Source organism: Odontomachus brunneus, unplaced genomic scaffold (assembly GCF_010583005.1).
Source record: "Odontomachus brunneus isolate Ranch 3 - 2012 unplaced genomic scaffold, Obru_v1 Obru_scaffold_022, whole genome shotgun sequence".
NCBI lineage: Eukaryota > Metazoa > Arthropoda > Insecta > Hymenoptera > Formicidae > Odontomachus > Odontomachus brunneus.
The window spans coordinates 2,660,711-2,676,110 of NW_022639472.1; the positions used below are offsets into that span (position 1 = coordinate 2,660,711).

A 15,400-nucleotide genomic window follows, 5' to 3' on the forward strand; every position below is an offset into this window, starting at 1 on the left:
CCCCTCCCTTTCTCCCTCTTCCTCTCTTTTTCTCTCTTTCACTCTCTTTTTCTCTCTCTTACTTTCTCCCTCTCTCCCCCCTCTCTCTCTCTCTATTCCTCGATTACAAAATCGAGTTACAAAATCTTTACAGATGCAATATGTCAACCAACAATAACATTAGTAATATCGTGTAAAATGACATTAGAACAGCTAAAACTTGATTGAAATAGCAATTTTCAATATTAATTATAAAAGGAGAACAAGAAAATTTTCTTACGCGTTCTATTTTGCAAGCTGCGATTTATTTTCTTCATTTTCCATATTCGTCATTCTGCCAATTAAGTTAATTATCGATTGGCTTAAGGCTCCTGGGTACTCGCATCTCTTTTTAATGATGTCAAAAGCGTAGTAACGTTCTTCTTACGAAATACATTGAAATAAAAAAATATATCCGTAAAGGATGTACCGTAAAAGGAAATAAACGTGACAAAATCATGCGAAGAGATTAGTTAAAAAAATGTATGTCACGATAATCAACGGCAAATTATTGATTGTTACAGCAGAAGGAAAGTGTTCGGACTATTTTACAGATTTTACAGATTTGCTCAATCGATTGCAAATGTCGCTTTACAGGTATATATTTCTTTTATTTCAATATATTTCGCAAAAATTTTTAACATGCGTTTCCTCGCTTCTGCACTCTCTTAAGCATGTATCGCCAAATTAGGGAGTCTTCACTGTCAGAAAAACTTACGCGGTACAAATGTACTAGATGATTGGAAGTACACTTATACTATGTTAATGCAAAAATCAACAAGCAATCAGCAATTAATCATATATCTATATGATATATCTATATCGTATATCTATATGATCGCAAATTTTGCAAAGTAACATGATTTTTAACGTTTTTATTGAAGGAAAAAAATACATGAATATATATACTTGCATTACTTATTTCATTTGTTTCGCTCAGAAAAACATGTTTTGTTGATGGATGACCACAATATAAATATAAAATAAATGATTCTGTAACAGCAGCAGAACTACCTAATTTGCGAATGTATCACCCCCGTACATCTGCACTATGATTTCCACTGAGGGAAAAATTACTTTAAAGTCAACAAATATTTCTTTAATGGGTTTCCATTAACATATTTACTTAAATCTGAATTTTCTTTATTTAAATCAAATATTGTTTACCTGATTTAAGTAAACAATATTTGGTTTAAATAAGGAGAATTTAGATTTAAATAAATATATTAACCATCAAAGAAATATTTGTTGATTTTAAGGTAATTTTTCCTCAGTGTAAGCGGAAACTAACTTTTCGAGTTATTGGATGATTTTTTCCGATATATTAGCACAAGGTACGAGATGCACAAGATAATAATAAATATGGTGATTTGTTTGGACGTAAACTCCTTCTAAACTTATGGTACCTTTGTTTAGCCGGTACAAAGTTTTCCATACATCTCTGATATACAGGGTATCCCAGGCTCTCCTCCGCAATTTTTGTGAGAATAAATTAAACATAAAAGTCCTATACTGTTTTGCGACATTCGCAATAATAGTCGAGATATTAATTAAAGAAGATAAGTGAATGATCGTGCACGATATGGTAGATGAGCTGTAATGACGATGTGTACTGTTGTGTGCTTGTACATTAGTCAAACTGAATAAAAAGTCAAACTGAATAAAAAAGTCTTGTACCATTTTGCAAATAACCACATAAATTTTTAGATATTAATTAAAGGAGATTTGCATTATTGCGCAGTCATGTAACAATTTTCTTTTATTAATAGCCAGAAATCTACGTGGTTATTTGCAAAATAATGAAGGGTTTTTGTTCAATTTGAAAATATTCGAACATAAAGCGCGGTGCCTGCTGCATTGAGGGAAAAATTACCTTAAAATCCACAAATATTTCTTTGATGGGTGTCATTAAGATATTTATTTAAATTTAAATTCTCTTTAAACCAAATATTGTTTACTTAAATCAAGTAGACAATATTTGATTTAAATAAAGGGAATTTAGATTTCAAAGAAATATTTGTTGATTTTAAGATAATTTTTCCCTCAGTGTAGAAATTATTACTTCGAATTTGGAGATACTACGCGATACATGATTAAGAGTGTGATGTCATTAAAAGGAGATGGACGATATGAGTAGCAAGGAGCCTTAATCAGGATTCGATGTAAGTCACCTTTAGAGTGTTGCGGACGGACTTATGCGTTTAGTGAATGCTGCCCTGCAGCTAATTTATCTTCGTTAAACAGCATCTTATACTCATGCAGTGGCTTAACGCTTGTTAAATAATGTGGCGACTGCAGCTTTTGCTATTGGCTAAATTCCGTCCGCACCGTCATGCTAAGGGTCAATTTATATGTTGCTCATCTTTGTCGACATAGAGAAACGTAACTGTTTTGTTTTGCACAGCGGACATGGTTTCTTTTTTTTCTAATTCCTCTTGCTGGTAAGTAACTTCCAACCAAACCTCGAAGTTTCGAACCTTCTTGAGGACGGTCGAGGCGTGAAATTTAGTCTGAAATCCAACATGTGCACCAGATGTACAGTAATAAAGTATAGAAAATAAAGAAACAGAATATACTCACCCACAAAACACACATTTTTCGAAGCCAACGAAGTTACAGCGTTCTATGTTGTCAAAATTGAGAGACGCCGCTTACACGTTTGCGTCGTAATCGACAGGAGTCAAAGTGACAATATACAATCTAAGTATTGGCCCTTTATCATACTCTTATCTGATAGGTAAGAATGCAATAAAGATACTTGCGTTTCTCTAGAAACTTCCGTTGCACTTGTGTGTGACGTCGGATGTCTCACGTCTACTGTCCTGTCATAACCGATTAACTGCGCAAACGCGTCAGCAATGTCTCTCAATTGTGACAAGCTGGGGCGCTGCAACTTTGTTGAGGGAAGAGGGTTTGCAAACTACTTCGTGCTTCGAGTACATCTCTGGCATGAGGCAGTGAGAGAGATGCACGTGAGATCTTCGAGGAAGAATAGATGCTTGCGCGTTCACGTGTTTTCGTGGCGCATGTATATGTATATGTGAAGCTCGAGTTCCAGAACAATCCCGATGTATGCACTTGGGTTTCTCTTGCCTGCTCTCTTTTCCTCTCCTAATCGTATATACATAATCGTACATACATAATCGTACATACATAATAACGTAATCACGCGCTCGCGCGCGGTATCCCTCCTAACAGTGTGTAGCTGCTGTCGCGGTGCGGCATAGACACACACCGATACACCGGCACATGATCTCGCGGTACCCTATGTGGGTAAATGTGTCAAGGACGTGCGAACTGGCCTGCAAAACGGCGATCCGCGTTTCGTGGATGAAACGCCCCTCCCTGCTCCCTCCCTCCCTCTCTCTTTCTATCTCTTTCTTTCTTTCGTTCTTGCCCGACAAAGAGAATGGCAATTTTGACGAAATCTTTATTGCACGAACACAGTCATGGCGCGATCGACTCGAGAAATAGGTCACGAGTCGGGAAACGAGCTTTTTCAGAAAAATGGAAAGCGATTTGTTATCGCGGCAAATTCGCACGCCCAAGTATAACTGGCAAAACCGCGTTTCAGCCTAACTCTGTGGATTCCGGTATCTCATTGTCGTCGTCTGATTCGGCGAAGAGATATCGTTTCTATTTTGGAGACCTAGAGAGAAACGAGAGCGAGATGTAAGTGAGACGCGAGTATATAGTTGTCATGAATCGATCAGTCGCGCGCGAAAGTCATCGCAAAGTGCGCGACACTCGCGGAATAGCTCGATTGTCGGGTCGACGGGAGGAAAAGAAGCTTTGTCACGTTGTTATTTATAACTTTTCTCTCGGGCATTTGCGATAGTGCGGATCGGAACGCGCGCTAAAAGCGTTCGCGCGAGCCGATTTTCGTTAAACGAGACAAAGCGGCCCTTGTGACGCGACAGAAATATGCATTACGCTGATGCGGCGTGTAACAGCACAATCGGTTAGATTTTACTTTTAGTTTCGAAAATGGGATTGCGAGGTGGGGATAGGCCTTGGCACACTTCACACACCGAGACACACTGTTCGCCGCGCGCGCGAGAGAGCGAGCGAGCGAGCGAGAGCGAGCATAAGAGAGACAGACAAAGAGAAACCGAGACCGCGGGAGAGAGAGAGAGAGAGAGAGAGAGAGAGAGAGAGAGAGAGACAGAGAAAGAAAGAAAGAAAGAGAGAGAGAGAGAGAGAGAGACGCACAGCAATACGCTCATGTTCCTTGCGACGAATATTACAAGCTATGATTCCGAAGCTGCACATCCAAGAGTAAACGCAACGCACGATGTTGGTTGAAACGAGCGTTCTTATCGTAATTGTACTCTCTGTTCTCTCGCGCTAATGACGCGTGTAACCTTGCAATACGATCGAGCCGCATCCAGCCCCGTCGTGATCCTCTTTTCATCCACTATTTAACGCGCTTAGCGATAAACAAAGCGAATCGAGATCGATCCACGAGCGAGTGGCTCAGAACGTGTCGTCGGGCGAATTTCCCGCACCAGTCCTACGAAGTATTCGGGATGTTCTCGTAAAATTGCTCGGAATTATTGCCGATTGATCGACATCCATTCGCCCGCGGAGCGTTTAAAGGATCACCGCGATGCTAATTGACCCAGAAATAGCGTAATACCGATAATGGCCGCATAATTTCAGCGTATACGGGTAAAGGACTGCCACGCGCTCTCCTCAGCCTTGCCGCGCTCGCGCTGCTGCTGCTGTCGTCGTTATCGCTCGCCGTGAGCGTCCACTGGTCCGTGGAAAACGTGTTTGCGTTTCGAATGGCGGAATAAAAGTGGAAGCATACAAGAGAGAATAAGGGAGAATTTACACCCTGGTAGAAAAACAGACAGATAGGCAGAAGCCAATCAGAGCTCACGCGCTGCTATAAAAATACAAATTGTCGACTACCACCTGACCTGAGTAGCGCGAGTTCTCATTAGTCTTCTACCTTTCTGCCTCTCTCGACAAAGTGTGAATTCTCCCTAAGACTTTGCAAACAGACAGACATCAATTGACTTTCCGGGATACTGAGTAATACTTGGAGTAATACTTGTAGAAGGAAAGAGAAGCGCGCACGTTGTGGGGTTATTGCTTTCGTTAGGGAGCGGAGCCGCATATAGTCAGCCATATTTTCGACGGCGACTCGCCGACGAAACGATCATTACCATCCCGCCATCCGCCTGCTGTAATTACTCCGTTGTGCGCGCTAATAATCGCACACGATAACGGACAATCGGACAACTCGCGAACGCGCATTCACAAGTCGGTACGGAGAGCCTCCTCCTCCTCTCCACGTGTGTGCTGACCGTGTCGGCGGCGCGCTAAACGATATTATCATTAATTGGAGCGTGCAATTGGACCATGTTACATAACGCCGATAATGCCGAGTGCGACATTTTTTTTCCTTTCGCAAAGTGACAAAACTCGTGCCGTGAACTCGAGTTTCTTTTCTCCTCCTCTCCCTCTTCTCTTATTACTCGGACTCCGTAATGCGTATTCCGCGTTGCGCAATCGTCTCGCGTCTCGCAATCGTCCCGAAAACGCGACGACGCTTGAAAGTGAGCGAACAGCGATATCCGTGGAATTTTCACCGCCGGCTTCTGGAGATCCCGCCCTCGTCGGACACACGCTCGTGTGTGTGTTCCCCCCTCGTTGCAATACAAAATATTACTCGCGCCACGCCGTCGTCGTCGTCGTCGTCGTCGTCGTCGTCGTTGTCTGTTGTGTAAAGTCGACGGCGACGATGAGACGAACGCGCCGCGTACGCGGCTGCCAAATGCGGCGGTGCGCTCGTCGACTTTACACTTAAAAAGTTTCTGGGTCGAGGCTTTCACTTTCTTTCATTCGTTCCTTCTTCCGTTCCTTCGAGCGTTCCGTGCGCCGCGCTCCGCGCCGCGCCGCGACCCTTTTCGCTTTCGTTTGACCCTTTTTCCAGTCGCGTTTCGCCACCAAACAGGCGTGACAATTCTTATTCCACCTGCGTCCCGCGTCGGTACGCGCACTACCAACGCACGGGCTCTCTTCCGCCATAAGCGCTATCCGGCAGAAATAATGCGCGAGTCCGCTCGTGCACGCGTATACTCACTTCCGATCCGCACACCGGTCCGAACAAAAGATACGCCGCTGTGTTTAGAAGCGCGCGGTGTACAATGAGAAGCGGAAGTTGGATCGATCGTGGATTTTTTCAGCGGGATTCGAGCCACGCGGTCCTCGCTCGAGTAGCGCATTTTTATTGACACTTTTGCGCGCGTCACCAGGATCTTCCTACAGGCAAGATTACGATAACTCTAGCCACACTAGATTTCGTTTGCATATATTATCAACTTATGTCCTTCAAGAAATTGCTCGTTATTTATTAAAGAGTTATTAAAAAGTTTCATAAATAGAATTCGATATCGTATGCATCAAGCATAAGTATCAAACGAATATTTTTCTAGGGGAGACGAAGTCCATATAACTTGTATTAAATTTTAGCAGATTTTAGAGAAGATATTGATGTTATAGTTTAATTATTTTATTTTGCATATTAATAAATAATAAATGCTATACAACATTATATTAAAATATTGAAATTTCAGAATAGAAAAGAAACATTAAAATGAAACGAATGTTGGAAACATTATTTCTTTTCTTTTCTTTTCTTCAACGCAAAAATGTACTTATATGACTATGATACAATAACCTTAACATAACTTACTTTACATAAGTTACAGTAAATCTTGTGAAAGCATGAAAAGATATTCTGCATGAAAAAATATTCTGGGCAGCACAAAAACAGCACATCTACTATATCCGTCACTCGCTCGCTAGACACTAATGTGCTTAACATAGAAAGGGACCACTGTGTGTAGAATAGTTTTGAAGGCAATTCATAGATCGCGCATTACATCGTGATGATCAGAAATGTAATTCCCCATATTAAAAAACCTCCCCATATTCGTCTGTCTGAAAAATAAAAACATTTATTCGATGGGTACTAATAACATATTTGCTTATGCTGACACGCAATATTTTCAATAGAAGAAAATTAGAAAGAATTTAAGTAAATGTGCTATTCTTTTAGTACTACTGAATAAATATACTTTTATTTTTTAGATATTTTTTCGTGGCACGTTTGGGCACGCTGCCCAAACGTGAGTTTAGATTTAGATCGCGTGAATTAGCAGGAGGAAAGAGCGGACTCGCGCATTTTTTTTGCCATGAGTCTCGTTTCTTAATCATTAATTCGCAAACTATCCTACGCTTCGACCGTGCCGCTCATCTTCACTGGCGTCTTGATTTTTCAATTTTTCAAATATTACACTTCTGTCGATTGTACTGTGCAAATCTTTGCCAAGCTCTCTCCATGCTCTCTTCGTGTTGCAGTTCAGGGCTATTATAGTTACGAACAAACGCTCAAATCGAGCGTTTTTACGTTTGTTGAGATTTTTCATAAAAATGGCTCTCCGTCATGTTCACGACATCGAGATACTCGTAATGCGGCTTCTCAACGTGGACATTTAGAAGGTGCGTTATGAGTTTCCGGTTGTTGCCGAGGACCTTTGTCGCCAAGTCCGTTGTTCGACGGACGCTTCCGGTCGAGAATCTCTCGAGCGAGCGAGCGAACGAGCGAACGACTGTGAAAATTCTAGCTTGGAGCATGCCGAGCACAACATGCCGTGTAACGCTCAAGCTCGCAACCTGGTGCACCCGATGCGACGACAACGATGGTGACACACGCTTGCGATACTTGCTGCGGCGGTGTATTCATCGACGCACGTGCGCGCGCTCGCCCGCTCGTGCGTATGTACACGTTGTGTTACGGCAGGAATGCTCGGTCACTTATACGGGAAAGAGTAGTGTGAGAGTACCGACTGAATAAATGAGTCGGTTGGATGAGGAATGGCGGAGAGGGGGGGAGGAGGGAGAGGAGGAGGAGACGGCACAGCGTGCGAGGAAGAGAGAAAGTGAGAGTGAGCGATCTCTCGAGAGCGAGAGGAAGCGAACGAGAGAAAGGAGAGAGAGAGAGGGAGAAAGAAAGAAAGAGTAGGCATCGCGCGGCTTTTCGCGAAGAGCAGAGTACGCGCGCGAAACGCGGGTAGAGAAGACAGGCGGAGGGCGGGAGGGTGGAGGAGAAAGAAAGATGTACGCACAGTACGGAGGAAGAGAGAGAGAGAGAGAGAGAGAGAGAGAGAGAGAGAGAGAGAGAGAGAGAAAGAGACGGAACGAGCGTGGAAGGTAAGGACAGGGTCTGCGAGCGAGACGGCGATATACACGACGCAGGGTGTGAGAGCAGGACAAGATGAGGGGGAGGCAGGAGAGGACGAAGAGGGAGGTGGGCGGAGGAGGTGACGGGCGTGAGAGGGAGCGAAATAGGCGGGATGGAGGAAGAAAGAAAGAAAGAGACAGAAAACAGAGATAGAGAGAGGTATACACAACGAGAGGGAGCGAGTTGCGCGCGGCTGCGTCATGTTCTCAACGAACTGGGTCAGTAGGTCTCCCCACCGCGCTCTGCGTCGCACATCTACCGGCACGTATACACACAGGCGGGCGCTAGTGCACCGTCGGGGAGTGCCAACGGCGTTACTGTTGACCCAGCCGAGGCTCGTACGTAGCCCGTGTGACGCTTCTACCAGCCGACATACACCCGCGACGTCTCTCTCCCGTGCACTTTGAAAGCAAGAGTCACTCTTTGCGCGCGCTCGATTACCGCTCCTCCTCTCTCTTTCACAGTCACACACACTCTCTCTCTCTCTCTCTCTCTCTCTCTCTCTCGTTCGTTCTCCGCCTTTCGCCCGCGTAACGCGCGACGCTACGGCTCCGACGCAGACTCCGGCTCCGAGAGAAGAAGCGGTGAGTCGAAAAAAAGGCTCGAGTCCTGGCCGATTCGGTCGGACGGGCGACGGAACATCTTACGTCACTACGGCCCAGGACCGGTCGCTTTCTCGCTCTCGTCGTCGCATGTTTCGCCGATCGCACGCGACAACTCTTCTTCCTCTCTCTCTCTCTCTCTCTCTCTCTTTTGCTGGCGACGTCACCGAGCGTTCTCTCCAGATTCACGCGCACTTCGGCATCACTCAGAATCTCTCCACCGGCGACGATCGGGATCGCGACGGTGGGTGGGTGGCTGGGTTGTGGTACGTAGATGCGAATCGACGTAACGCCGACGGGCAGCGCGCGCGCGACGCTCTCGTGTACGCTCGCGGACAATATTTCTCCGGCCGACATAGACCTGGTTCCGTAAGTAGGTCATCCCCCGCCATCTCGGTCGCGCAACCTCCTTCTCGCCGGCCCCTCCACCGAAGTACCTTCGACCGCGGCAATACCGCCCGCTCTCGCCTGCCCCCTCTTCACCGCAACCGCGTGCTACTCCCCCCTCCCCGCGGAGCGGACCTCTCAGGCGGGCACCTCCACTCCGCGTCGGGTACCTGGCCGCGCGCGGTGGCATGCGCTGCTGAATCACTTTCACTTATGCCGTGCGCTGTGTTGGTTATACTCCGCGCGCGCGTCTCGCTCGCTCGCTCGCTACCATCGTCGGTGCCCTCTCTCTTTCTCTGTTTCTCTTTCTCGTGACTCCAACCCGTCGGTAAAGGGACACACGCGCGTTCTCTCCTCTATACCCACCGAAACGCCGAAGGAGCTTGACAGTAGTGCGCGCCTCGGCACCGTTCTCCGCGCACGGTTTCGCCCAAATACCCGAGTATCGTCGTTATCGTGATCGCAACAAACGTTAGCACGGTGTCGCCTCGCGGCGCAACGAAGACAGTCTCTTTCGCTTTTTGGCAGTGCCAAAAAGCCTTGCATTTCGACGGGAGTGCGCGCGGTGCAAGAGGACAACAGCAAGTGGCAGGCGTCGTCGTCGTCGTCATCATCATCATCATCATCATCATCATCATCATCATCATCCTCTCGCATCACGACGCTCGCAGCGGCGTGCAACACACACATACATCCGGACGTGTGGTCCGCCGTTGACAACGTTGTTAGGAGCGCGCGCGCGCGCGGCGATACGTCACGTATGCCGTGTCCCGCGAAGGCGGCCTCCTCGGCGGTCTCTACCTACCTACCTACTCCATGTGCCGTCGGTAGGGCAGCGGAGGGGAGGGGGCGGGCCCTTCGGGAAAGCTACGAGCCGAGAAGACAACTAGTCGTACGCAGATAGGCGAGCTGTCAGGTCACGTGGCCGGCTCCTTGTCGATTGTGCGCGCATCCGTTCGCTTCGTTCCACGCTTACTCGTGCGCTCGTTCACTGGCCGGTGCGTTATTTGGATTGCAGTGCGGGAAGAGTGCGGAAGGATCGTGTACTTTCTCCTCTCCTCCCCCTCTCTCTCTTTCTCTGTCCTGTCGTGACCAGTTTTTGTGCTGTCCTACACGCGTCTACTGCTTACGAGTTGCTCGGAGATACACACGGCTGTATACGTCGAAACGTGTGTGTGAGACACGACGCGCGTTGTTGACAATCGTCCGTCCGTCCGTCCGTCAGTCAGTCCCGTCGCCGGTGGTAATCGTGTTTTCCTCCGCCTCTGCTCGAACGAACGCGGACGAACGTGTTAACCATACGCGACACATACCGTCCGCATTGTGCTCGACGACGACGACGACGACGACGACGACGTTGTTGGATTGCAGTGTGAACGACAGGGAAAGGAGGTCTCGATCTTGCAGTCCCTCTCTTTCAATCTATCTATCCATCTCTCTCCTCTCTCTCTCTCTCTTTCGAGAAGGGTACTCACTGCTCTGGTGTGTGTCGGTCGATTATCGCCGTTTTGACAGCGGCGTGTGTCACTTTCGCTCGGACATCGTCGGCCGCCACGAGACATCGACGACGACTCTGATGATGCCTCGAACGTAGTCGCGGTGTGCGCGATTCCCATCAACGGGACGCTCTCGCGCGTAGTCGCGCGTGTTCGCTCGCAAACGTGTACGCGTGAGTACACGTTTCGGTGGTGCGCGATGGTTCTTCTCGACAAATGTGTGCCAGAGAGCGTGACTGGTGATCGATAATTTACGTGGAACACCGAGTGTGTGAACGCGCGTGTGTGTATGTGTGTATGTGTGTAATCGCGCATGTGAGTGATCCCTCTGGTTACACGCGACGCTGTTTCTTCTCGGGCGGATTGTGCCCTTGGTCGTCACCGTCATCGTCATCATCATCATCATCATCGCCATCGTCGTCGTCATCGTCGCTTAGGTGTTTTGTCGTCGCGACGTCCTTGTGTCACCGCCAATAAAACCACGACCACCGGATCGAAACGTCAACTGCGGGTCGGGCCGCGATCAGGCCGTGTTTCATGGACGGTTGTAGTAGCACGATAACGTGCAGTCGACGCACAACTCGCGAGCGAAACTACAAGCTACGTCGAGAGCGAGACGACGTGGTGGTAGTACACGAACGGCAGGAGAAGAGAGAACACTGGTCTCGTGCGAGTGCCGTCGTCGTCGTCGTCGTCGTCGTCGTCGTCCTCGTCATCATCATCATCATCATCATCAGCGGCCACATCCGGCAGCGTAAACATAGTCGTTTCATGCATGTGCCGATACGCGAGCACCACGTCCCTTCGTCGTGCGGTACTTGCGCAAGGGTGATATGTTATTGGAGATGGAGCAGCATTCGGCCTTGATGTCCCTGAACATGTCGCCGTTCCACCTGAGCCCGCAAGGCAGCCCGCAGGCCGCCGGGCAACAGCCTCCGCAGCAGCCTCAACAGCAACAGCCGCATTACGGCTCGTCGCCTTACGGCAATTGCGCGCAGAACTCGCCGTCGGCCATGTGCCACTCGCAGCCGCAGCCCCAGTCGCAGCAACAGCAGCAACTGTCCGCGCACAATCCGGCACAGTCGCAGGGCGGCATCTCGGGCTTTGAGGCCGCTTTCTTCGACTCCACTACCTCTTTGGAAGAGCGATGCCCGATGTGCGGCGACAAAATGTCCGGTTATCAGTACGGGCTGCTCACGTGCGAATCTTGCAAAGGTTTCTTCAAACGCAACAATTCGCCGTGCAACAGCAAAAAGATTTACGCGTGCTTGTTCTCACCTACGGGTGGTGGTGGCGGAGGCGGTAGCGGCGGCGGCGGCGGCGGCGGCGGCGGCGGCGGCGGTGGTAGTAGTAGTAACAGTGGCGGCGGCGGCGGCGGCGGCGGCGGTGGTAGTAGTGGTGGTGGTAGCAATAGTAACAACGGCAACGGCGGTAACGGTATCTGCGGTGCGTCTTCGGCTCTCGAGAGCAACGCCTGCGGCAACAAGAAGGTGTACACGTGCTTGTTCTCGTCAACAGGAGCCGGAAGCAGCAACGCAGCCAGCGCGTCCACCGGCCTCGAAGGTAACGGCGGCAACGGCGGCGGTTACGCCGGCAACAGTGGCGGCGGCAACAGCAGCGGTGGTAGCGGCGGCGGGGCGAGTACTGCCGCCGCCGGCGGTGGACCCGCATCGGGCAATGCCGCCGGTGGTGGCGGCGGCGGCGGCGGCGGCGGCGGCGGCGGCGGCGGCGGACCCGGCGCGGGAAGCGGCAACGTCGCGGTACCGACCGCCGGCGCCGGTACCCTCTGCCATCCTGGCTTGAGCCAGGTCGGAGTCGGTGTCGTGACTGGCTCGATACCATGCCCGTCCGACTTCCCCGACACGAAGGACATCGTCATCGAAGAGCTGTGTCCTGTGTGTGGCGACAAAGTGTCCGGTTATCATTACGGACTGCTCACCTGCGAGTCCTGCAAGGGCTTCTTCAAGCGCACCGTCCAGAACAAAAAGGTGTACACGTGCGTCGCTGAGAGATCCTGTCACATCGACAAGACGCAGCGCAAACGGTGTCCCTACTGCCGCTTCCAGAAATGCCTTGACGTCGGCATGAAGCTCGAAGGTGAGTCCCGTTTCAAGTGCATTTATTATCGTAGCATTAACTGCGTCTCGCTTTTGTGCGCTGTTCTGTTGCGCTTTGTTCTCCATCGCTCGGAAAAAGCTTTCGTTGGTCCAACTAGAATTCTAAGGACCGATTTTTCCGACCTTTTGTAACTAACAGTTATGTCATTTCTGTTTTTGTTCTTCCTCCAAATCAGACAAAGGCAGATATATGATTTAGTTTTTAGTGCATCAAGAGACCGAATACATCGCCTAAATGTCACATACATACCTAAATGTCACAGCTCAAATCTATCACTGTTTTATTTTTTTTTATATTTATTAGAAAATTGTGGCGCGTAGAATTTGCGGCAGCAGCAGTATTCTAGCGATATTTGCAATCAATTTTGAACAAGAAGTGTGACTAATCTCAACCTAAATAGACGTCACGGAAACAAAATAGTTTACATGTCAATTCTGTCACCTGTATCGATTAGATACAATCCATATGTGACATCGCATCGATTTGCCAGTCGTTCATCTATCTTTGCTGATTTGCCATATCTAGGCAATTTTCGCTACGACTGCAAGAACATTTTTCCGAGTGCACCGGAGAACGGTGAGCTTTTCGTTAACAACAGGTATCCATATTTGGTCCTCGTGGACTCTGGAGTCTCGAAACTGCGACCGACCCACGTGTCGGTCAGCGGCCAGTGAACGTGTCACACCGAACGTTGGAAATGCAAATTTATGTAAAATATCGGGAAGATCGTTCGGTGTCGAAGGAAAAGTCCACGTTGAAAGCGTCTTTACATAAGCGCGCGTGTGCGGCCACACATTATAACAAATTATAGTCGCAGCACGAGCCTGTGTGAAGTAGACACATTTGTCTGCCTTATAAAGATACCGAGAACCGTCTCATTGTGTTTATATATCGATTTTGCGTTTCCAACGCATATTCGTGAGTGATAAACGGATCGAGGGATTTCGGCTCTAAACGATTACTAATAAATACGATCGCGTGCGAATCCAGGATCGATTATACGTAACATCTCGCGCGATGTTATCGCTCACAAATCGCGATAAAGTACCGCTCGGACGCGGCTGTAAACTCGCTGTTGCTGGTTCCGCGTGATAAAAGCGAAAGAATTAGCGCGTGCACTTGCCGAAACGACGGAATTAGCTCCAAACGACAACGTTCGCCGTCTCATTATCGCTCGGCGCGATAATCGCGACATATCGACGTACTCCGTATGTAACTGTATGATAACAGATTCGTAATGAGCTCGTATGCGTTAGCGTATGCGCGTAACACTCTGTTGCGATGAAAGTTTCTGTAAAATGCAGGAAACCCATTACAGCCCGCTTATTGGCGACATAATGACGCAAGTAATTATAAGACTTGTTCATAAACGGCATCCCCGCATAGTATATTTCGTAATAGCGCGCTGAGAAAGAAAAAAATGTTTGATATCCAATAATAATCGCATATAGAGAAATAACTATTACAAATTGTGGTCACACAAGGAAATTATGTTTTATTAACCCTCTACTGCCCAAATTAATATCTCATGTTTAAAGAATTTTTTACAGGATGTTTAAAAGTAAAGTATTCAACACACATATAAGGCAAAATTTTTCTTATTTTTTTATTTTCCTAAAATAGGTTTGTGACTCTGAAGTCACGTTGGGCAATTATTATCTCTGTCAACATACTAAAAAAAGGTAGCCATATTGTCACTTTCGCATCGATCAAAACAAGAACAACATTCATATTGGAGATCAATAATGATGAAACTGGATTGTGATTTCAGAGTCACAGTGAGCAATAGAAAGTTAAATTCCACCATGATGTTGGTGATATAACCTTATATGTGTATGCATGTCATTATTACCATTTTCCTGTTAGAACAATTAGGAAATATGCGATTGGCGTTAAGGTTAATTTTAGTCGAACCTACCATGTTTTTTTTTCTCTCAGTGCACACACACGACATCTGTATGCATTCGGGACGCGGGTACAAGCCATCACCGAATGCTGGTAATGAAATTGTTGCAAAAAACGCGCGTGCGAGTTACGCGGAGAAGCAGTATGTGCAACAGCGGCGACCGATCGATCGGCGCGGCGCGCATCTCGCGTAATCTCGATAATTTCGCGCAATTTTACTTTCACCTGTGCCGGCTACGTTCGCCGTCGATAACGGACCCAGTGTCACCGCGTTATTATCGAGTTTTATGTTATCTCCCATTGAATATCTCCGCGCGTTCGCGCGCCGCGCTAAACCGCGCATCTAGAGATGAAAATGACACAGTCTATGACAGCAACTTACTCGGTAATTATGAAAAGCTGGTAAAATTTAAAAAAAAATATAGAAGTAGAAAATCTAGTATAAAAGGAGGAGCCTTTAGATCCTTTAGATGATCCAGCCTTTAGATGAGTAAGATATTTTATTTAACTTATATTTTCCATAGAATATTCAGTATATTGATATACTATGTATATATATATATATATATATATATATATATATATATATATATATATATATATATATATATCATATT

The 15,400-nt window shown here is 47.4% G+C and overlaps 1 protein-coding gene across 1 annotated transcript in view; it reads left to right on the forward strand.

Moving 5' to 3' along the window:
• Positions 1-11,593: 11,593 nt before the first annotated feature.
• LOC116842185 (nuclear hormone receptor FTZ-F1) overlaps positions 11,594-15,400 on the forward strand; it is a 31,485-nt gene continuing 27,678 nt past the window's right edge. Inside the window, exon 1 of the mRNA XM_032810992.1 lies at positions 11,594-12,857. Coding sequence (XP_032666883.1) covers positions 11,594-12,857 — 1,264 coding nt within the window. The remainder of the gene's footprint in view (positions 12,858-15,400) is intronic.